Genomic DNA, 23,076 nt, shown 5'->3' with positions numbered 1-23,076 from the left:
TGATTTGTGTAAAACACTTGCAAGACTGTTAAAAATGAAATGGTATGATGAGTATGTGAACAGTGTTACTAATGCCATTTAAATAAGATCTTTAAATGTGCCTGACTTCCTAGTGCCACACAATGTTAGGGTTTTGGCTAATATGGGCATCTTTGATATTTCAAGCCGTTTGTTTTTAAAAACCAAATGGTGCTCTATGGCTCCTTCTTGCTGCGACGTATCTGAATGTATGTCCTGCATCACCACCTGAAGAAGCTACATCTTGGTTCTCTACAGAAATGGATGCTCCTTCTTTTTTGCTTTTCCTAACACCTTGTTCCAGCCTCTTGCATCTGGAGTGCATGTGCGCATAATGCACACGTTACCGTCACTCGTTGCCAGCTTCTTCCAAGGAGAACCTTCCAAGTTTCCAGGTACCAAGTGATTCTGTGCTGCCTTTTTTTGGATTGTGTATTCAGAAAGTCTTACATTCTTATTTCACCTAATGAAAAACAAAGAACCCAGGGACTTGTGCCATTTGTTCTCCAACAGTGCTGTTGTATAGACTTCCCTGTGGAACAAAAATCACTTGCTATGAACTGTGTATAGTCTTTCCCCTCATGATGAATCTTTGTATTTGTACAGTGGCTCTGTGAAAGATGTTGCCCTGACTTGACATTGTAACCAATAAACTGCTTTTAACTAGGCGTTTTCTGACTGATAGCTTATTCTTCTCCTGCTACTCCCCTCTTCAGAAAAGTAGCTTTTTATGGAACATCCCAGGATGTATTTTCCTGTTGCAGTTCTTTTATACTAGATGACAGCACATTTTTTTAGGCTACATATTTTACTGCTCAGAGCTAAGTGTGGCCCTTTAAGCTTGCATGGGCTAACATGTGGAAGCTGTTCTGGAGAATAGAACATGTGTAAAACTGCTAGCAACTTCTGTGGCTTTATTCTCCCATGTGACATGCACTGACCAGTATCTCTGTCCATTTCATTTCTTACTGAATTGTATTCATTTGGGTATCTCACTACAAGACCATCAGAAGCCTTAACTAATGTGTATCTGTACAGCAAATGTAAGAAATAAACTTGATCAGATGTCCTCTGAGAATATTTCATTTCAAAAGTGTTGGCTCCCCAGATGATTCTGTCAACTTAAGATGGTACCATCCTAAATAACTGTCCTGCAGTCTCCATTACTGTATTTGCTGCCTCAACATAGCTGTTAGTCTAAACATCACTCCTCTGAAAACCATTTAATTTCTTTTAAGTGTCTACTTCTGCATTTAACCAGTTTTAATCTGTAAGAAAGATGATTTTGCATTTAAAATAGCATTACATGGAAAGATTGCCAATCTGGGACTCCACATACCAAACCCTAAAGACTTGAGCCAGGCAGTTCACTGTATCTGCAGGAGCTATACAACCACAGATTTATGCTAGAACATAGGCCTGTTAAATCTCCCTTGGCTTTGGACATGACAAGCTTTTTCTTGGCTGCTCCTATCCATTCCCTTTTGCCTAAAAGGATAAATGCACCAACTGTGTCTTGTTTCTGCATGTGCAGTATACTGCGGAACTAGAATGAATGCATGATAACCATGCAGCCATTTAGTTATTTGATTTTTCTCTGTAAACCGCTTTGTGAACTTTTAGTTGAAAAGCAGTATATAGTTAATAATAAATAACCTACTTATTTATTAAGATCTAGATTTACTTAAGAGTTGCAATCAGGACTGTCAAACATAATGCCTGTGGGCCAGATGTGGTTCCTGGAAGCAGTTTTTCATAAGAACATAAGAACAGCCCCACTGGATCAGGCCATAGGCCCATCTAGTCCAGCTTCCTGTATCTCACAGCGGCCCACCAAATGCCCCAGGGAGCACACCAGATAACAAGAGACCTCGTCCTGGTGCTCTCCCCTACATCTGGCATTCTGACTTAACCCATTCCTAAAATCAGGAGGTTGCGCATACACATCATGGCTTGTACCCCATAATGGATTTTTCCTCCAGAAACTCGTCCAATCCCCTTTTAAAGGCGTCTAGGCTAGACGCCAGCACCACATCCTGTGGCAAGGAGTTCCACAGACCGACCACGCGCTGAGTAAAGAAATATTTTCTTTTGTCTGTCCTAACCCGCCCAACACTCAATTTTAGTGGATGTCCCCTGGTTCTGGTATTATGTGAGAGTGTAAAGAGCATCTCCCTATCCACTCTGTCCATCCCCTGCATAATTTTGTATGTCTCAATCATGTCCCCCCTCAAGCGTCTCTTTTCTAGGCTGAAGAGGCCCAAACGCCGTAGCCTTTCCTCATAAGGAAGGTGCCCCAGCCCCGTAATCAGCTTAGTCGCTCTCTTTTGCACCTTTTCCATTTCCACTATGTCTTTTTTGAGATGCGGCGACCAGAACTGGACACAATACTCCAGGTGTGGCCTTACCATCGATTTGTACAACGGCATTATAATATTAGCCGTTTTGTTCTCAATACCCTTCCTAATGATCCCAAGCATAGAATTGGCCTTCTTCACTGCCGCCGCACATTGGGTCGACACTTTCATCGACCTGTCCACCACCACCCCAAGATCTCTCTCCTGATCTGTCACAGACAGCTCAGAACCCATCAGCCTATATCTAAAGTTTTGATTTTTAAGTTTTTCCAGCCCTTGTTATAGGTGAATTCTTATCTTGAAATTATGAACAAGATTTGCACATTTTCTCTTCTCTCATTTGCAGCTAACGAGTTTATGTGAGAACAAAATGCTTATTTCTGGCTATCATCTGCTTAATGGATGTCACTTCTGGCCCTCAGCAGACACCATGAATGCTATTCTGCCCACTATATGACAGCCCTGCTTCAGCATGACCATTCGTACTGAAAAACTAGAGCTATATACAGATCAACTAAACAGCTGACTAATGAATGAAGTGTTGTGTTATAGCTTCTATAAAAAGGTGCTGGTATGGGGTTTGCCAATTTTAAGTGTCTACAAAAACCATAGCTATAGCCACCAAACATTTGTACAAAATCTCAAATGGTTTTGGAAAACATAATCACTACCAGTTCATCTAATTTCTGAACAGTGCGTCATAAAGTTAAAATTTTGCTGGCTGCAATAATGAATTTCCCCCTTTCAGAATAAGGGTGGAAGAGCCACATTAAACACTAACTCTAATAGAGCTACTCCAGTGCACTTAAAATTATTCAATCTCATTTGTTGCCAAATAAAAAAAACTCCTGCAATCCAGCAATAATTTTATTAGCCCTTGGTGAGAAGTGATCTCGTTATCAAATATCACTACAGGAAAAGCTCTCACATCTATTTCAGTGTTGAAAACATGCATATTTTCAAGTCATCTGTCCCTTAAAACATTTGTATGAATGATGCACACCCTCAAAAATATTCATAAAAAAGTATTCGTAGATTAGAACGTACTGTCTTGAGGTGTTACTTGCACCATACCAGAGTGTGAGTGAAACGCCTACAATTTATTTTGTAGAGTTTCATCTAAAGATGGTCATAGGAAGATGTCAAAGGTTGAAAGACTCCCTTGATTATATTGACCATTATGGTCACTGTTTATGTTCACCATAGTGGAAGACTGAAAAAGCAAAGGCTGTTCAGCAGTCTCCTTAACTGTTAGAGGGTTAGCCTATGAGGGTCAGTCAAAGTCAGGACTAGCTCAGGATTGTAACCTAGAGGCAGTTTCAGATGTAAGAAAAGAGCCGGAGGGAGATGAGCCAATTGTGCATCCCCCCCCCAATTAGGAGGTCTTTTTATATATTTCTGGGTGTTTACAGAATGTTAGACTGCATGCCTGAAATTAAATACCACATTTAGACTTAGAAAGAGGGCTACTCATTTAGAACATAATGCCATATGTTTTACAGTACTTTTATTCCAGCTTCCCACACACTTAGGACAGTTCAGCTTTCAAGATTCAACCACTGTTTGGGAAAAGGATAGGTCCTATGCTCTGCTATCATTCAAGAACCCGCCAAAGGTACTTTTCAAAAAGCAGCCATTGACCACTGCCAAATTCTGGACAAAGAAGGGTGCTTGCTACCCAATAAGGGAGGTCTATTTGTGAGGACATTAAACTTACATACCATCATCTTTCAAGTAGTATTAGAAACCCACAGTTGCACCTTATACCCGGCCAAATTGATGTTGCAGCAGTCACAAATTTTAAAAATTGTCACCATGCTATACTACTTATACCTTCTTGAAGTATATACTTCACCACACCATTCTTATCTGTAACAGTGGCCCTTAAAAAAACCCAGCATTCCCACCAGAGAATTCCAGCAAACACATAACTCATACACAGGACCAGGACAGACATACTCTTTCAATTCCCTTTCTGGATGCCAGAAAGGAGGCTGTCATTTGGGGCAAACACTAATACAAAATTATAGTTTGCTAATTTATTCTTTTTACAGCCCCAAATAATTTTATATTATGCAGTAAATATAAATGTCTCTCACTTTTACAAAAGTTGCAAAACGGCTAAATGGATGGTAATACTGCTTTGCTCCCACAGCTCTCAGGCACAGTTCATTATCTAAGCATCAAAAGGAGCCAGGTAGCACCGGGCAAGTCGAATAAAAGGGACTTCAAAAATTCATGTGATGTGAGGGTATGAAAAATCATTTGTATCATCTTGCCAATACTAGCTAGAACTTCAAGCAAGAACACCAGAACACACAGTGCTTGTTTTCTTCATTTTTTCTTCTGGAGAAAATCCTTTGTGAAACAGTCAAATTCATTTTCAAGGTGAACAGCTTTTTTCCTACAAAACAAAGAAAAAGTTGGATACCTTCATAAATCTATGCAGGACCCTAGCAATAGAAAAAAACAATAGTACTGACACCTGCTCAACAGTAAGCAGGACATGTGGGGACCCACCTAAGTGTAATACTCTTCACACAGAGGCTACCAAAGAAATCCTGATACAGGATGGCAGTTGTTCCTTATTTCTTCCACCCAGAGCAGTTCACACAACACAAAATAAAAAGGGTTGTACCCAAACTGCTCATGCAGATAAGTGCAGACACAAGGGATCTTCTCCCCTGCTCTGAGCCCCGTTACTCCAAAAAGCTGCTTCAGAGGCAACCTTTGGAAATGGTGTGGGATGTGGAGGTGGGAAATCCCTGCCAGCTGGATGGAAGTGCCTTTTAATCTCCTTCACTCAACTCAGGCTGTTTGGAGGGCTGGGGGGGGGGTTGTGGAAGATGTGTTGTGCGAGCACTCGTTTGGATGCAACCCAATTTAAATGCAACAGAAGAATAGTACAGGGCACAATCCTAACCCCTTAAGTCAGTGCTTTCCAGCACTGGCATAGCAGTGCCAATGGGACATGTGCTGCATCTTGCAGTTGGGTGTCACTCACAGAAGCCTCCTCAAAGTAAGGGAATGTTTGTTCCCTTACCTCGGAGCTGCATTATGTTAGTGCTGGAAAGCACTGACATAAGGGGTTAGGATTGCGCCCTAATTAAGGTTGTCACTACTTAGATTTATTAAGCATAAATACGGTGCTAAATACGTGAGAACCACTGATCTAAAGAGATGTATGGCTGCCTTGCATGCATTTTAAATGCGCGTGTACACACAATAATGTACAAAAAACTGACCACTATAATTAGACACAGCAGTACACACATGGTACCTCGTAAGACTAATAAGCAAAAAAACAGATACTTACAATCTAAAAAAGGAGAAACAAAGGAAATGTCAAGATTTTACAGGCATTAACACTAAGGCCATGGTATGTTACACAGTAGATGATGGTTCAAGCAGCTACTACCAAAATGCTGTTCTTGTTATGTATAAAAAACCATCTCTTGTCAGCAGCCAAATCCCTCTAGTTCTCAATGCCTTATCGAAAGAAAGGCAAGCAGACAGGGCTAGATACCCAACAAGCGTATGTATAAGGATGTGGACTTGTCAAACATGCTTGTGCAGATGTATGCATCACACAGGCACATGAGCTCCCTCCCATATATTCAGGCAGGAAGACACATTTTGTACTGTGTCATGTGAAAAGGAACTCTTAATCAAAAGACTAGAGGAAGTGGTGACTCAGCACACAACCATGATTTCATGATGCCCAAAAGCACTTGTTGGTGCAACAAGCATGAACTAGCTCATGGTGTCTCAATATGCAGCCCATGAGGTCCTTTGGTGGCCCCCGAAAGCCCCGTTGCAACCCCCGTACTGCCTTCTTCCACTTCAGGGGCTTATCTCCCTGCTGCGCCTTTCCAGCATTTCCTTCCCCAATGGAAAAACCAGAACAGTGCAGCAGGGAGATTAAAAAGCCCTGCCACACACCATCACCTCTGTGGCTTTTGTCTGCCAAATGACTTTGGCAGGTCAGAACATGGAAGTAATTGACAGTGACATCACTGCCAATTACTTCTGGGTCAGTACGACTGAGGTTATGCCAGAGTCACATGGCTCCCCCTAGGTGCTAGGACAGTTCTGAACTAGCTGTTTGAGCTGGTTGCTGCTGGGTCTTGATCTCCTAGTGCCTGTAGATGAGCAGAAGTGGCTTTCTCGGTAGCTGCTTACCGGAGTTGCTTGGAATTGCTCTGGATCTTTTCTAACTGATCAATTTCTTTGGACAATCTTGCAATCTCTCCCTCCAGGCTTCTTTCAGTGATATCAACTTGTTGGCACAGACGAGCAAAAGTTGTGGCCATTTCCCTAAAACAGAAAGGTATAAAATCCAGATCAGTTTGTTCCACTGTCCAACTGAGCAGCTGCAACAAGAAGGACCCCCCTTCAATCTCCTAGTGCCTGCAGATGTAGTAAGGCCACTTCTGGAGTATTGGGTCCAGTTCTGGTAACCACATCTCAATAACTACTGGAACTGAAAAGAGTGACCAAAATGTTAAGGGAGGTGCCCCAGCCCACTAATGAGAAAAGGCTACAGTGTTTGGGGCTCGTTAGTCTTCACGTACCACCCTTCCTTCAAGGAGCTCAGGGCCGTGTACATGGTTCCCTCCCTCCTTTTTTCTTCACAACAACCCTATGAGGTAGGTGAGGTTAAGAGATAGTGACTGGACCAAGGTCACTCAGGAAGCTTCATGGCTGAGCGGGAATTTGAACCTGGGTCTTCCAGGTCTAATTCCCAAACCTCTACATCATCCATGGTCCTCAGTATTCAAAATGGAAACATGTGTCAATGCCCAGAGCCATCTTTCAGTAATGTGGCACAGATTTACGGCCATAGCTCAAAGGTTGAGGTGGGACACTCCATAAAAGGAACACTCCATCTTTCCTCAGGGCACTGGCTAGAGCAGTGTTTCTCAACACTTGTCCTCCACCATACTACTTCATATGGTTTGTGTATTCGAAATACAACCAGAAGTAACTGGTGATGACATCTCCAGTTACTTCTGTGCTGGGAGACCGGATATGATGTGACAAACACCAGTTAAGAGGCTCAGAGTGAATGGGAGGGCTTTTTCAAGCATGAAAAAGCATGCTTTGGAGCTCTGCCTGCTGAGCCAAGTTTCCTCCTGCAGTTTGTTGTGTCACATTCCTTGTCAGTCTGCCAGGAGGCAGTGCCCAGGGGTTCTAAAAGTGCCAGACACCATCTTAAGTACCACTGGTGGTGGGACCCGTACCTCTGGTTGAGAAACACTGGGCTAGAGCAGTGAAAGACAAACTTACTGTTGCACCTGATGACTGCAATTGGCACTCGTAAAGCTGACAATCATCTGTAGTTTTTCTGTAGTGTAGTTGACAAACTGCTGCTTGAAGGCTCGCTCTTTTGCTTTGGTTGTCCACATGAGCCTCTCATAGAGATACAGCAACCCATACATACTCACAGTCAGGGAGATGACCTTCCAGCCAACTGTTCTCCAGACCTGGGAATGAGAATTGCGTCACTCAGACACAAGAATGGAAGCATTTGCTAGCCAGGAGCATTTTGTTATGACATCTTGGACCAAGTTAAAATGAAGACAAATTTAAATGGGTCATTTAAAAATCAGCAAGACAAAGGCCATATTAAAGCACAGGTTTTCCATTTTATTATTGAGGTACTTCCTAAATAAAACACACTAATGTGTTAAAACCATAAAAACGTAGATTTAAAACTTCACAGAGATTTTATACAACCTCAGAGAGTACACTGCGTCTCGGTAGTATAAGCTCCCAGTATTAAGCTATAATATATAAATAGGGGGACTCTTATATCATATGACAACTACCGAATGTGTTCCAAGGAGTTGGTACTCACCACTCCTCCAACAACAAGAACAGTCATGGAGGTCCGGGATGTTAGTGATGCTAGATTTGTTACTAAAGAGACCATGAGTTCATCCTGCGATGCATTCTCTGGGGTCAAGGCAGGAGCAGTAGTGGTGCATGGAGTTGAGGCTAGAGACCTGGGGATCTAGAAGAGAAGAATGCAAGCCCTGAAGCAATTGGAGACCACAGGGGAGAAATCTTAACTCTAAGTCAGAATTTTGTGGTAGGTGTACTAACACTCAACAGGGGAAATCAGATGCATAAGACTATTACAGGGAGGGGCTGTACTCAAATAGGGTCTTTCTTTTTGAAAGATTCCTAATACTCACCCCTGCTAATTGGACAGAGGCACCTTTTCAAGTGGTGTCCTCTTATATTTATCAGGGGGAGAGCAACTGTACGTATTCCCCCTGGCATGGCGTCTTTTCCAGCGATTGTTGCTGGTGTCTCTTGTTTGTTTTTAGAGTGTGAGCCCTTTGCAGATAAGAAACCATTTAATGATTCATTTCTATGTAAACCATGTTGTGAACTACTGCAGTTTGTTGAAAAGCAGTATAGAAATATTCTTTATGTTATTTCTGTATCCAGACTGCCCAAATTCATCAAGAAAAGTTGAATTAAGCAACTTGCATACAAAATTAACTTTGAAGAATCCCTCTTATTTTGAATACTTTATTCTGCTATTTAATCAACTTGTAGCTCATCCCACCCCATCAGATCAGAATGCAACCTTCTCCTCTCTGGTCTTCTGTTGGCTTGGCTATTCCCATCCAGGATTCTACCAGCAAAATAATTTATCTCTCATTACTCTGATCATGTTATGCCCCTCCTCAAATCCATGCACTGGCTTCCTGTCCATGCCTCTATCTAGACAAGTTTCTGGTTCTCATCTCCAAAGCCCTCCATGATCTGGCCCCTTCTTCTCTGCTCTCATATCCAGCTAGTGCTTGCGTTCTTTGCTCCTCAGAGTGCTGAAAGTATCCGGCTTCCTCCAAGGGCACTGCCCATCCCCCCTTGCTGACGCTTCCATCTGGAACTCTTCCTCTGATCACCTGTGGGATTCCTGTCCCTCTTAGCTCCTTCAAATCTCTCCCAAAACCCACCTTCTCTGTGAAGTCTTTGACATTATGCCCTAATCCCTCTACCTTCCTGCAACTTATCCAAAGCACATGCACATGTTCTACTGTGAAGTGTCAAACACATTGATTGAGCTATATAAATAAATAACTTATGTATATAAGATTCCCTGTCACTTTAGTTTTGAAGACAGCCGTGAATACATACAAATCAGCCACAGGTATAGAGCTGTCCCAAGGGAAAGCTGCAAAGAAAACCCCTGTGCAAAAATAAGTTCCTTGTTCACACTGGAGATGCTACCTGTATGTGGAGGATCAGGATCTCTCACTATAAACAGCAACAAAAGCTTAAGCCAGCAGAACAGTGGTTCCCAACCGATGGTCTGAGAGACCCTGAGGTCTACAAGGTCTCAGAAAAAGACAGCTTTCAAACACCTCCAGTGTCTCACTGAGCAAGTGCTCCCCCACAAACCACCAGAGGGCACAGAATGGAGCAGCCACTGCCACCACTTGAGTGCCAGCTGTGGATGTCCCTTCTCTGCCCTCTCCAGTAGTCTGTTGGGCAGCGCTTACTCAGGAGATGGACTACCAGAGAGGGTAGTCCGGACTCCCCCACAGACTGCCAGAGAGGGTGGAAAATGAACTGCCTGCAGCTGCAGCTGGCATCTTGCTGAGGACTCTCCCACGGACTACCAAATTTAATTGTATTTTTGTGTGTGCAGGGGGTGGGGGTGGGGACTGCATGTAGTTCATGGTAATTCCATTTTCCCCCCTCATCCTAAACATTGGGAACCACTGCTCTAGAAAATGCTGCTAAGGCACTTACAGCAAGAGTTGGCTCTGTCATGCCTAGAAGAAGCCTGTGAGCATTTTTAGGACCCAAAAACCGATTGACAAGGACTGTCCAGCCCATGGAGAATCGAAATGTGATGTCCTCTTGGAAATCTGAGCACAGGCTGTGACAGTTCAAATCATAGCTGAGGTCGAACTTCCTGCATGAAGTTAGCAAGTGAAGTTTATTCTGAAAATCAGAAGGCAGCAATGGCTTCAGGTTTTCTACAAAAGAAAAGTGGATGAAGCAAGATTAAACTGATTTCAAAAACCCTAGTTGCTCATGGTATTCAGCACAAGATCATTCCAGGTACAGTTGTTAAATGGCATAAAATAAGCATATATACACCTACCCGTATACACATTTTAAAGCCAAATCAGTTCCTGTGGTAAACTGCAGTGATTTTCTGAAAACAATCCAATCCGAAACCCAACTGAGATGCAATGCTAAACCATAGCTTAGTGCTACATGAGCTTAAGGCAGTCACGGACTCAGGCTTCCCACCTGAACATGAGCGTGAAGGAGAATGAAAGTTTTCACTTTAACACAATTTGTTCTTATGCATTACATACAGACTAGGGGGAACTGCATAATTAGTACAAGAGGATTTAAAACCAAGGCTTGATCTAATGCTGGCTGGTTATACTGGTGTTCCCCAAGGTCATACACAATGCAGAACTGTGGCATGTTCATTAAACTGGAAGTTTTCATTTTTTCCTCTGATGTGCACAAGAAAGGGGAGGGAACACTAAAGCTTCCAGTTGAATTCATTAAACTAAACTATAGTTTAAATGTTAAGTCTGAACTGTGCCTGTGTGCATACCCCTTTACACAGAAAGGAAAGCTGTTCTGTGGAAGCAACACACACAGGGGCTTCAGGGATGACGTGGCAGAGAAAACCTAAACCAACACCTGGTGATCTCAACCCGACTCCTTGCTCCTAAATTCCCCACTCACATGGAATATGATTTCTGTATATTTTGCACAGAGGCCACTATCTGAACCACTGTGTGCATACATGGCAGAAGTCCCAGACATCTGACATGTGTTCAATAGTCAATATTCTATTTCGGTTAATTCTGTTTAATTGAAGTGCAGGAGATACACCTCTGAATGTGTGTACTTAGGCTGGGTGCCTGTCTGGAGAGCAAAATTCCAGGCCAGTAATGTAGCTATTTATCACAAAACCATAGAACCGAAAGGCACCTACAAGATCATCTAGTCCAACCCCCTGCCTGCAGCAGGAAATCCTCCTAGAGCATCTCCAGCAGGTCCTGTTGAGCCTCTGCTTGAAGATCTCCAGTGAGGGAGAATCCACCACCTCCCTGCCTGTCAAACTGCCCTGGTCACCAAGAATTTCTTTCTGATGTCCAGCCAGAATTTCTTCTCTTGAAGTTTGTACCCATCTAGTTCTAGTAGATCTAGTTCTACTATCAGCTGAGAACAAAATTGTTCCTTCGCCCAGTTGGCAGCCTTTCAGATATCTGAAGAGAGCTTTTAGCCTTCTCTTCACCAGACAAACATACCAAGTTCCCTGACTTTTCCTCATAGGGTTTGTTCTCCAGCTCTCTGATAATCCCCATTGCTCTTCTGTGAACCCGTTCCAGTCTGACTGCATCTTTCTTAAAGTATAGGTGCCCAGAACAGGACACAGTACTCTAATGTGACCAATGTGGAGTAAAGTGGAACTGTATGGGTAACACCAGGTCTCAATGAACAGATTTCAGATACGATTCCAAAACAGGAGAGAAAACCAGGGGCTGGTTTGTATAGCAAACTTGTTTACAGTTTTCTACTCGTCTACTTGCTCACAGGCTCAGTCTATCCAAGACCCTTTGAATGTATGAACTCGCACTAAGGGTAGACATGCCACTGACATGAACTCACACTTGGGGTAGACATGCCACTATGAACTCGCAGGTTGGGGTAGACATGCCACTGTCTCGACCTGCATAGTTGTGGCAACTCGCAATAGGCCATTACATTAAGACACATGCTTATTCATAATGCAGAGGCATCCATGATCACCTCCATATGACCCAGAAGGCTGACCATCCGCATGAACCAGATCAGCCTGAACAAATTTAGCAGCCTTTTGTGGAGGACAAAATGGAAAGACGGAGGTCCCAAAAGAACCACAGACCCAAAGAACAGAGAAAAACAAAGTTAAGGCAGACCATGAATGAACTGGCTATTTACCAGCCAAACTAGGCAATACAGGACTGTGATCAAAACTTGGCATATGTCTGAGATTCTTCAAAAGTGGATATCTACAGAGTGCCCTGTCATCTGAGAAAACTTCAGCTCTAAAGAACTGTAACAAATATAGGACCTATATATCTTCAACTAATATGCAAGACAGAGAAAAGGGGAACAGAATCAAGGCATTCCTCAGCATAAACGTTACCAATCATTTCCTGTTGTGACTTATACATTGATTGGTTGACTTCGCTGGAGCAACGGTCAGCCAGGTTTCTTCCCAAACCGTCTTCTATGTGCTTGTTGAGCTCCTAACATTTAACAGAGAAAACAGAAAGTAAGAGCTAAACTAGCCAGCTTGTGTAAACCAAACCAACAAAGTAGGCCCAAGCAATAGTGTAATATAGGATACAGTTATTCTCAGGGGTTCTGTTCCATGACCACCTGCAGATAATGAAACCCATGGATGATGAAATCTGCAGGTCTCAGGTCCCTCTAATCCTTTGGAGGCAACAGGAGCTGTGTTCCCAGAACACCTTCTAAGGGGGATGCCCTCCTGAAATAAAGTGACCTACTAAGGCAGGGGTGCTCAATCGGTGGATCGCGATCTACCGGTAGATCGCGAGGCAAAATGAGTAGATCTCGGAGTGCCGACCCCCCCTTCAGGTGCCTCTGGGAGGAAACGCCGGGAGTAAGGCCCATTGTACTCAATGGGGCTTACTCCCAGGTAAGTGTGGCTAGGATTGCAGCCTCACAGCCTAATCCTAGGCATGTCTAGTCAGGAGTAAGTCCTGTTATACTCAGTGGGGCTCAAGGTACACCAACATACATTGTACACATAAATGTTATATGTTATGATGGCGCGAACATTGTAAAAAAAAACTCTGGTAGATCTCCAGGCCTTGCTGGGTTTCAAAGTAGCTCTCGAGCCAAAAAAGTGTGAGCACCCCTGTTCTAAGGCCTCCCGAAGGCGTTCTGCGTTCTGCACTTCTTTCACAGGTGGGATGCTGAGCTTTTAAGAGTCCAGTCCAATGGCTTCCTACTCAGAAGTAAGCCCCACTGTAGTCAATGGGGCTTACTCCCAGGAAACTATGGATCATTTTGTTTGTGTTGGCTGGAGCAGGAGAGCCTGCACCATGGGGGGGTGGGGGTGGAATTCGGCAAACATTCCCTGGGTTTTGTAAAGCAATCCCCTCTGTTGCTACTGCCCATGTGTGCGTGTGTGAGAGAGAGAGAGCGCTCCACCTTGCTGCATGTGTTCTGGCTACAGAGGTTTTCCGCCCCCCTCTTCAGCCTCTTTGCTGGCTCAGGGGCTCCAAGAGTGTTACTGTTCCTTGGCAAGGGGAACCTCTTCCATGGCTCCAGGGCTATTTCCCTGCCTGGGCGAGGCGGAGCCTTTTTGCAGTGTTTTGGGCTGCCTGGAAACTGAGTGAGAAGCCAGCGAAGGGCAAAGGTGTGTGTGACTTTCAGTTCCCCCACCCCATTGAGACAAATCCGCAGATAAAAAAATCTGGATAAATAGGTTGCACCTGTACTTTCTGTTTTAGCCATTATTATAAGCCATTCCGAGTCCTTATAAGGTGGGTGGAATATACATTTTTTAACATGTAGAAAACACATGTGATCTTTGGATCATTTCAGGTTGAAAGGCAAAGTAAAAGTACTGTAAATAAATAAACAAACTTCAGTGGTACTGCATAAGTTACATGGGTAAAATTCAGTATCTCTCGGATGGAGAGGTGCATACAGACATGCACATCCCTGGCAAAATGGGATGTTTAGCACACATGCTAAGGAGTGCCTGCGAGGTATCTTTCTACTTCCACAAAAGACTGTTTTTCTTCTTTTAATTTTTATTGATAATTGCTCTTTTCAAGAATAAGTTACTCAGGATGATTGGCTTTATTATGATCCCAGAATTCTGGTAGCATTTTATAAATATGTGAGCTTTCAGAGCCCTGAAAAAACAGCCAAGTACGTCCCTCAGGCATCTCAACCCATTCTGGATACTATATTTAATTAACAGACATTAATGTCAATTAAGTGTTCTAAACAAAACTCAGGTAACATAGAAGACTACAGAAGAGATCAATTGTAAAAAGTTGAGAAAACCAAACAAGCAGGTTTGCACAGATGGCAAAACTTACACTTTTATATAACTTCAAAACTTGTGGGGATGGGTGAAAGTCAGAGGAAAATTCATCTACAAGAACAGAAAGCCGACAAATTTCATCCATCATGGCAGAAGACACCTGGAAAAGACGGGATGTACAGAAGACAAGATCAACATGAAAAGTTGATTAGGGAAACTAATGTTCTTTGGAAGATGCTGATGCTTTGGGCATTTTTCTTGGCCCCCATTATAAACGGGATTTAAAATAATGCTGCAAATGATCAAATTACATACTCATAATTACATACTCATAACTAGAGGCAGTGTAAAATGATTTAATTTTTTCATGGATGGCAGTGTTATCCAAAAAAGGGCTGAAAGCAGCGTTATGTGTTTTTATTCCAAATCAATATTTTAATCAATTTTAAAACATTTTTATCCAGTGTATTCACTGTCATAAGATTAGAAGCAGTCTAAAACACTTTCATTGGGGGGGATTTTAGTGTTATCCAAAAAAAATTGCTGAAAGTGGTGCTACGTGTTTTTATTCAAAAATTACATTTTAATCAATTTTAAAGCACTTTTATCAGTTTTAATCACTGTAATATAGATAGCAGACAAAGTCACAGGCTTAATAAGCATAAAATACCATCCCTATACACACAGAATAATGACACAAGAAAGATAAATGCAAACGTAAAACAGGCCACTTTGTTTAAACTTAAGGTTCAACACAGCTGGCTACAGTGATCAATTTTACAATATAGCATGCCAGATTGAACATTGCACTGAATTGCTTAAAAAAAGGTTTGAAACTGCAGAGGAAAAAATACCATAGCAACTTGAAGCAAATAAATTGAACATTGCATTGAACTGCTAAAAAATAAAAAACCATGTCTAAAACTGCAAAAAAGCATTTGGACTTTTAAAAACCTTCCAAAACAAATACAAAACTCCAGAACCAGGGCTTAAAGAATCTCAGGACTGACTCCCCAGTTTTCCTCTATAGCCTTCCCCCCACCCACCCTTACTTAGCACAGCGGCAGAGGAGAGCCCCTTCCTCCCTTGCTGGCAGATACCACACAGCAAGTTTAAACTCTGACATATCCACTTACTGCAATAGTATTGAACTGCTTTTTAAAAAAACTGCAGATCAAAAAATTTGTACTTTATATACCTTCTAAGAATAACACAGAAGCACTGTAACTCAGCTTCTGCTCACTGCAGCTTAAGGTTTCAAAAGGCTCCTTAGGTTTGGGAGTTTAGGAATTATTATTATTATTATTATTATTATTATTATTATTATTATTATTAACAGTATTTATATACCGCTTTTCAACTAAAAGTTCACAAAGCGGTTTACAAAGAAAAATCAAATAACTAAATGGCTGCCTGTCCCAAAAGGGCTCACAATCTAAAAAGATGCAAAAAAAAAAAACCCAAAACAAAACATGCTTAGTAGGACCATAAAGAGGCTGTGGAGATAGCCTAAGATAAGGTGTTAATTTGTTGCTTGGAAACTGCCTGTAATCACTCAAAATGTTCAGCAGAGGATTAGTAGGCAGTTTAAAGGGTTAATTTCAGGTTATTTTGTGGATTCAGCAGAATATCACATTTTGTGTCTTAAAGAACCCAATTTCCTGTTATAGCATTGTTATTTCTCAATTACCATTTTGGACTGCCCCTATCCATAACATATGAAGCTACCTCGCTGTCATGAATATGTAACTGAGGAACGACAAAAGAAGCTGACCCAGGTGAGCGTTAGGAAATAATAGAGATAGCCAGTTAGCTTTATTATTTTATGCTGATATGTTCCTAGAAGTTTTATGCCTCTAGCATTTGCTGCCTTTTGTAACTTTTTGTAATCCTATGTACTTAATAAAGTAAAAATCCTTTTTACCATGTTGGTTCATTGTCTGTTGGGGACAAAGGTTCAGAATCCTGCCTAGCCGTTCAGCAAGCTACCAAAAATCCTCATTGTGGACTAGAAACTTGAGGACTGAGACCTTAAGTAAAGGAAGTGCTCAGTGCCTACAAGGGATATAGTTAAGCCTAGAGGGTCTCAGTTTCCCTGGACTGGGGCACTGGCTCTTACAGGGTGGTGGCAGTACTACCGAACAGGGATCTTTGAGGGCTCTAGGGTTCAGAACCAACAACTCTGAGCACCTCAAAACCCTGGGAGTGAGCTCAAGCTCACACTTGCACAGTCAGAGGCCACTGATCTGTTTAGCCCCATATGGTCTACTCCGACTAGTGGCTGCTCTCCAAGGGCACAAGTCCTTCCCAGCCATACTACACAAGATATGTTAACTAGAGATTCCACAAACTTAACCAGGGATCTTCAGCACACAAAACATATGCGCTAATTTCTTAGGTATGGCCAGCCACCATCCTTACAACAACCCTGTAAAGTAGGTTAGTAACATATGTCATATTACCGATATGACATGGGGCTAAGCCTGAGAGACACTGGTCTGCCTAAGATAACTCAGTGAGTTCCAGCTCAAAGTTCACATTCTCAACCACTCTCATCTATAATAACTTAATTGAGTGCTCTTCAGCTCCACTAGGCGTGGCAGTGATTCCAGTAGCATACAACATTAAAGCTCCAAAGTCCATTGGGGCTACCCTAAGATGGTACAGTATTTGCATTAAATATGTCAAAACCTGTTGCTTTGGAAGGGTACACAGGATTTGAGCATTTATGAAGTAGTGATCTGTGAATTAAAGATACAGGAGTCTTGACTGGAATGTCCTAGATATGCTTGCAACTTACCTTGTTTGCTACCTCCTCTGTCACTTCTTTGATTTTCTTCTTAACATCGTCTGTCAAAAGATTGAGCTGGTTTCGAACAAACTCCAGCCTGTCCTTCTGATCCTCTCGCTCTTCCATAGAATGGACTCTAAGATAGTGGAAAGGCAGCCATCAACCCCTGAACTCCAGTTAATTGCAGAAACACAATGGCAGAAAGAAACTGAGCACTATGTTGCTGCTGGCAGCACCTTGGTTGAGGAGAATATAAGTATAACCAGACCCAAGGACATAAAGCAGACTTTAACCCATATCACTTAAAATCCTCAGAGGATTCCTTTAACACTACAAAAGAACCAAATACTACCACCTTTCCTGGTATGACCAGATGCAAAAGAAGATGCTTCTCCTGTACAGTTATGCAGAAGACAGTACTTCAGCAGGTGCAGTTTTTCTGCCTACTGCATGGTAGGTCTTCATCTTCTGCACAACTATGGAAAGCACAGAAGCTTTACCTTTCTCTGCATGGTTCTACCTTTCTACTTCACTTTAGTTTTTAAAGTCTAAGTAATGCAGTAAAAAACTGTTTGATGCCACAAACACCTGCAGTATCAATGAACCTTGGTTGTTTCTCAAAGCTGTTGCAGAAAATCTTCAACTGAGCAGGAAGGGAAGAGAATTGGGGTGTAGCTGTGGGGCAGGCTCAGTATTCCCTGGGGCTGGCCACAGAAAGGAAGCAACTCAATCCAGTTCCAACAGCCAGAGAAAGATGATTAAACCACTTCTCTGAGCTGGATACAGCAGCCTATCTGTAGACTGGAAAAAAGGTCTGGCATAGGATGATCATGCATAAAATCTTTTTACAAAAGGATCTAGGGTGGACACAACATAAATGCTTCCTAGTCCAGTCCCTGGTCATGTCTTTCTGCAGAAGAACCTGGCTTCTCATGGATAGAGAGCTTTCTTAGGGTGTGGACCAATGGATGATGACAAACAGGGATAGCAACTACAGAATCAAAGGCCCTTAATTTGTCTCTAGGTAGGTGTAAACAAAGTTCATAAAAACTATTTTGTTATTTCTCATACAGCATGTCAGATGCAGAGCCGACATCTGTGAAGCATATTTTTCCCTGCAGAAGATGATTTTGGCACAAACCAAATCTATCAGTGATTACAAATATGGACAGCATTCTCATCCCGCTTTGCCATGTTTAAGGCACATAACATTATTTCAGTGATTTTCACAATAGCCCTATAAGGAAGGAATGTATTTTTCCCATATTGTGGATGGGAACCTGTAGCAAGAGAGCAGAGAGAGGAGGACAACTTGCCTAAGGCTACTGAATAAGCACACAGCAGAAGAAAAACCCTGAACCAGATACTTCCTGATTTATAGCTCAGCTTCTTAGCACTGCACTCACTCTCAACCTGAAGTAGAGAAGTTTGCCCCTCTTCAACACAGCATTGGTAACTACAGCAGTTTCCATCTGTTACTACAGATGCTGGTGCTTGAGTTTGTGGGGTCCAGACAGACAATGAGTTGGCTAGGCAATATGGACACTACTTTCAAACAGCTCTGAACTTTTGAAGCCTGAATAAATCTGAATGTGTATGCGCAACCTCCTGATTTTAGAAATGGGTTATGTCAGAATGCCAGATGCAAGGGAGGGCACCAGGATGAGGTCTCTTGTTATCTGGTGTGCTCCCTGGGGCATTTGGTGGGCTGCTGTGAGATACAGGAAGCTGGACTAAATGGGCCTATGGCCAGATCCAGTGGGGCTGTTCTTATGTTCTTATGAAGAGGAGGATCAGTAGGAAGAGTCTCAAATGCAACAGAGGTGTTTGAAGGGACAATCAAAACAACATGAAGACAAAGCATCAGAAGCCCTATACTCAACTCTTGCCACCACTGAGCTAAGGACTCTTGATAAAGGAGGAAAAGGTCAGCACCCCCTGCCCCCACACCTCTTTCTAGCTTAGTTGAACAAGGAGAACACAACAGAAGTGGCCTACCTTTGGTTGGCTGCAGCCACGTTTATGGCATCCATAATGTTTTTCACTGTATCTAGGATCTGTTTAGCTCTGATAGTGTGCTGCTCAAACTTGGTTTTCACAGCTGACTGCGAGATACACTCCTGCGTGGGGCCCAAGTCACAACACATTACTGCAATTCCATAAGCAACACACACAGGAATTTCTAGGTCAGGAAGCACTTTGCTGCTATTTATTAAAACTTAAGAACCCAAAGCAAACAGCAATGAAAGTGAAACACATAAAAGTAAAAAGAAACACATAGAAACTAGAAAAAAATCACTATAGCAGTAAGTTGGTGCTCTCCCTTAGGGTCCAGCTACAGTAATGTGTAAAACACAAAAGAAAGAGTCTGTTCTAAAACCAATAATGATGATTCATATACATACATTTGATGTTACCCATTCATTCAGAATTTCACACACTGAACATCTATTGCTACTTCATGCTAAGGGGCACTTCACACATTATGTTTTTAGGGTAGCTTAACACACCTTAACACACCTGAAAAATTGTAATGTGTGATTGCAATCAACATATACTACTCTACAGGTACATTTATGAGGGAAATATGAGCAGCTTCATTTCCATGCCAGCACCAGTTGTCTCATCCCTATAGTATATGAAGTGACCCTAAATGCACATCAAGGAAGTACATGGCAAAATTCTGGCAGCTTTGGGTGTTAATAACATCATGCATGAATACAGGAATGTGAATAAGTCATGCCTCTTAAATCTGTGGCATATCAGTAAAGCAAAGCCTTGCTGGTGTTGTGGGATGCTGGAACACATGCATATCCCAAGGCCTGATCTGAAGGCACATGACACAATCACCATGCTAATGTTAAGGAGGCCAGGATCTGGACAGTGCCTGAATGGGAGACCAATTTAGGCTGCCTTGAGTTCTATATACATTAATTTCCCCACAAGGAAGATGCTAGAATCATTCTTGCATTGCTAGTGTGAAATGGGCAAGGAGGAATCTTCGTAGGCACAACTTTGCTGCTGATCACAGAACATGTTCTTTAGCCTGGGTATCTGTTAGCTCCTGTAGAATTTATTTTAAAAGATTGATATTCCACCCTCCTGCCCCCAAAATGGAGAGCCCAGGGCTGCTTTAAAATCTTACCTTCCATCTAAAGTAAGTTGCTAGTCCTGATGGTTGCAAGAAAGAAGCAAATGACTAAAAAAGGGGGAATTTTAGCTTAAGGATGAAGGCACAATCCACCACAAGGTTAGCCAGAAATGAATGTCTCACTGCTCTGTTTTTTCAGGTATGCGTCTCTTGAGCACTGTAAAATCATACTGAATTTCTATGGACCTGTCTTCCTCTCTCTCTTCTTCCTACCCCTCAAGCTATGGACACAAGTGACAGATGCTGGAAAACTGCCACTTCATACATTACATTTTTAGCATGTTATCTATTAGGCAATAGTCCCATTCTACACTCTCAACTGATGGTAAAAAGAAAACAAAAAGAATGAGAAAGTATAGCTAAAAGGAACTCTTTGCTCCTCGATGAAGCAGATCTAGAAATCAGCAATGAAAAAGCAAGAGTTTCATGATAACAGCACATTGTTAGAGCTAGACAGGATGTGTAGGAGAGACATACTCCAGACAAGTGGATAGGCAGAAGGGAAAAGGGTTATCTCTCACCCCACGCACTATACAACCAGAAAATCTGTAGCAGAAAACTATAAGAAGTAAACAAGTTAGTAAGGTTTCTTAGAAAGAGACAAAAACCACAAAGCAGTAAGTATATGATTCAAGTAAGTCCACTCACCAACACTATGCAAACTGCTACTGGGTCAGACCATTGGTCCATTATGCCCAGTTCTGTCTACTCCAACTGCTGGTAAGGGACTTTCCCAGCCTTCCTACCAGAGATCCTTTAAAGTGAAGATGCCAGGGACTGTTCCCAGGATCTTCTGCATGCAAAGTTTGCACTCCACTATTGAACTATGGCTCCCACAATATCCCTTGGCTTATCCCAACCTTCCTTTTTACCCACTCTATAATTGGTTCATCCAGTCCAGGATTGTCTGCAACATTTGGTTACAGTTCTCCAGTATCTTGGGCCTTCCCCAGCTCTGCCTGATATCCTAAATGAAGGTGCAAGGGACTGAACTAGGACCTTCTGCAAGCAAGGAACATGCTCTACCAGTGAGCTATTGCTATGGGGAGTAATGTACATGTTTTAGTACAGTAACTGAAAATGTCACCTCACAATTCAAGCACAATAACCAGCTTGTTGGCAAGGGATTATATAATAGCATAGTTCTTATAAGTGAAATTTCTTGTCAGGAATCTATATCTACATATCTAAAACTCAGTACATCTCCTTCTTCAGTTCAGCGTCAAGGCTTCAGTTTAGTGGTGTAGCCACAAGGAAGGGTGGTGTGGTTAAGTACTTCAGGCACTGCAAAGCATCATGTAAGAGGCCCCTCCCACTTGCCTTTGGAGTCATTCCAGGCAGTGATGCTGCACAGAATGGCTCCAATAGCAAGTGGGAGGGGTCACTTACACATTGCTTTGCACAGCCTGCAGTGCTTAACCACGCCACCTCTAGGCTTCAATTCCAGTGCAGTTGGACAGCTTACTGGGAATGCTGCTTCCCAGGACTCTCAGGAATATCCACGTGACCCTCATTTGGGCTGCAACTCTCCTCTGTTGTGTAATTAAGGTAATCAAATGTTTCTAGAAAATGAAGTTTAGCCTTTTTTGCAGCTACAGCAACTACATCTGCTTTGTGTCAAAATTTCACACCCTTCATGCCTCTCCAAAAAAAAGACAGACAACAGATTTATGCAAAAAGGACAGATGTGCATTAACTTACTAACTTGTATAACTGAATTTGGTAAAGGAATTTGAGCTCTCTCAACAGAGCACTTAGCTACATGCTTCCAAGTCAGGAAAGATTCTCCAGTTCTGTTCCTCTTTACTTCCTTTCATGTTAGAAACATGATTTGGCTCTATAGGCCTAAGTGAACATTATTCACTCTCTGTGACCAGGTTTGATCAAAGGTTGATATCCTGACTAGTGACTCCACTGTCAGAAGCTCCCTCAGCAACAATTTTGCTTGCACCAGGACCCCTTGCACAAGCAGAACATTCCTTCCATTCCTGAGAGAAGCTGCCAATGGTGGAAGGGCTAGCTGAGATGCTACTCAAGAAGCACACTTTGTTACCTGGCTCTCTTCTTTGTTCCCTTTATCGCAGCAAGGATGACCAAACGGGAGATGTTGCAGTTATTTAGAATGCAGAATTTCTGCAGACTTTCTGGGTTTCGTTTTCAAGGGATAGAGGAACCCTTATGATCAAGTTTCTCCATGGCAAAAGAAGGAGGAAAAGATTGTGCAAACCTATTTGAGTCTAAAGCCCACTCTAAGGCCTGGTGTATAATACAATCAAGTGTGGTGGTGGTAGAGATTGTGACTTTTCAAACTGTGGATGAGGATGCCATTTTTGAATACTTTTCCCATGTAAAGTCTCCATGCAAGCAGAACTAGCACATCATAGAAAGAAGTTCTTGCTCAACCCATTTCCTGTTGCGCTAGTTATAGTCCTATGGGGAATTTTTCTAGAGATGGGAGCACTCAGCAAGTGCTCACCTGAAGCCAGAGGTGGGTTAGTCAATTCTACAACCCCAAAACTCCACCACCTGAAGCTGCTGCATGTGTAAACCAGGCCTGAGTCTCTTTTTGGAACAAACCTAAAATGAGAGCAAGGAGCATAATTTTCAAAGAAGCCCAGTGGATCAAGAAGCAGTTTTAAAAAAAACACATGCAGTTTTATTACTTTAGCTAATTTACTTGGTGTAAATT

The 23,076-nt window shown here is 42.4% G+C and overlaps 1 protein-coding gene across 2 annotated transcripts in view; it reads right to left on the bottom strand.

Moving 5' to 3' along the window:
- Nucleotides 1-3,226: 3,226 nt before the first annotated feature.
- The window catches only part of MFN1 (mitofusin 1), a 36,838-nt gene continuing 16,988 nt past the window's right edge, over nt 3,227-23,076 (bottom strand). For both annotated transcript variants that reach the window (XM_066619608.1, XM_066619609.1), the window contains exons 10-18: nt 19,235-19,356; nt 17,246-17,372; nt 14,501-14,605; nt 12,562-12,664; nt 10,149-10,378; nt 8,236-8,391; nt 7,665-7,861; nt 6,558-6,692; nt 3,227-4,779 (exon numbers count right to left, since the gene is read on the bottom strand). In XM_066619608.1, coding sequence (XP_066475705.1) covers nt 4,710-4,779; nt 6,558-6,692; nt 7,665-7,861; nt 8,236-8,391; nt 10,149-10,378; nt 12,562-12,664; nt 14,501-14,605; nt 17,246-17,372; nt 19,235-19,356 — 1,245 coding nt within the window. In that variant the 3' untranslated portion in view covers nt 3,227-4,709. The remainder of the gene's footprint in view (nt 4,780-6,557; nt 6,693-7,664; nt 7,862-8,235; nt 8,392-10,148; nt 10,379-12,561; nt 12,665-14,500; nt 14,606-17,245; nt 17,373-19,234; nt 19,357-23,076) is intronic.

This window comes from Tiliqua scincoides, chromosome 3 (genome assembly GCF_035046505.1).
Source record: "Tiliqua scincoides isolate rTilSci1 chromosome 3, rTilSci1.hap2, whole genome shotgun sequence".
Classification (NCBI taxonomy): domain Eukaryota; kingdom Metazoa; phylum Chordata; class Lepidosauria; order Squamata; family Scincidae; genus Tiliqua; species Tiliqua scincoides.
This window is presented reverse-complemented; position numbering and strand designations above follow the sequence as displayed.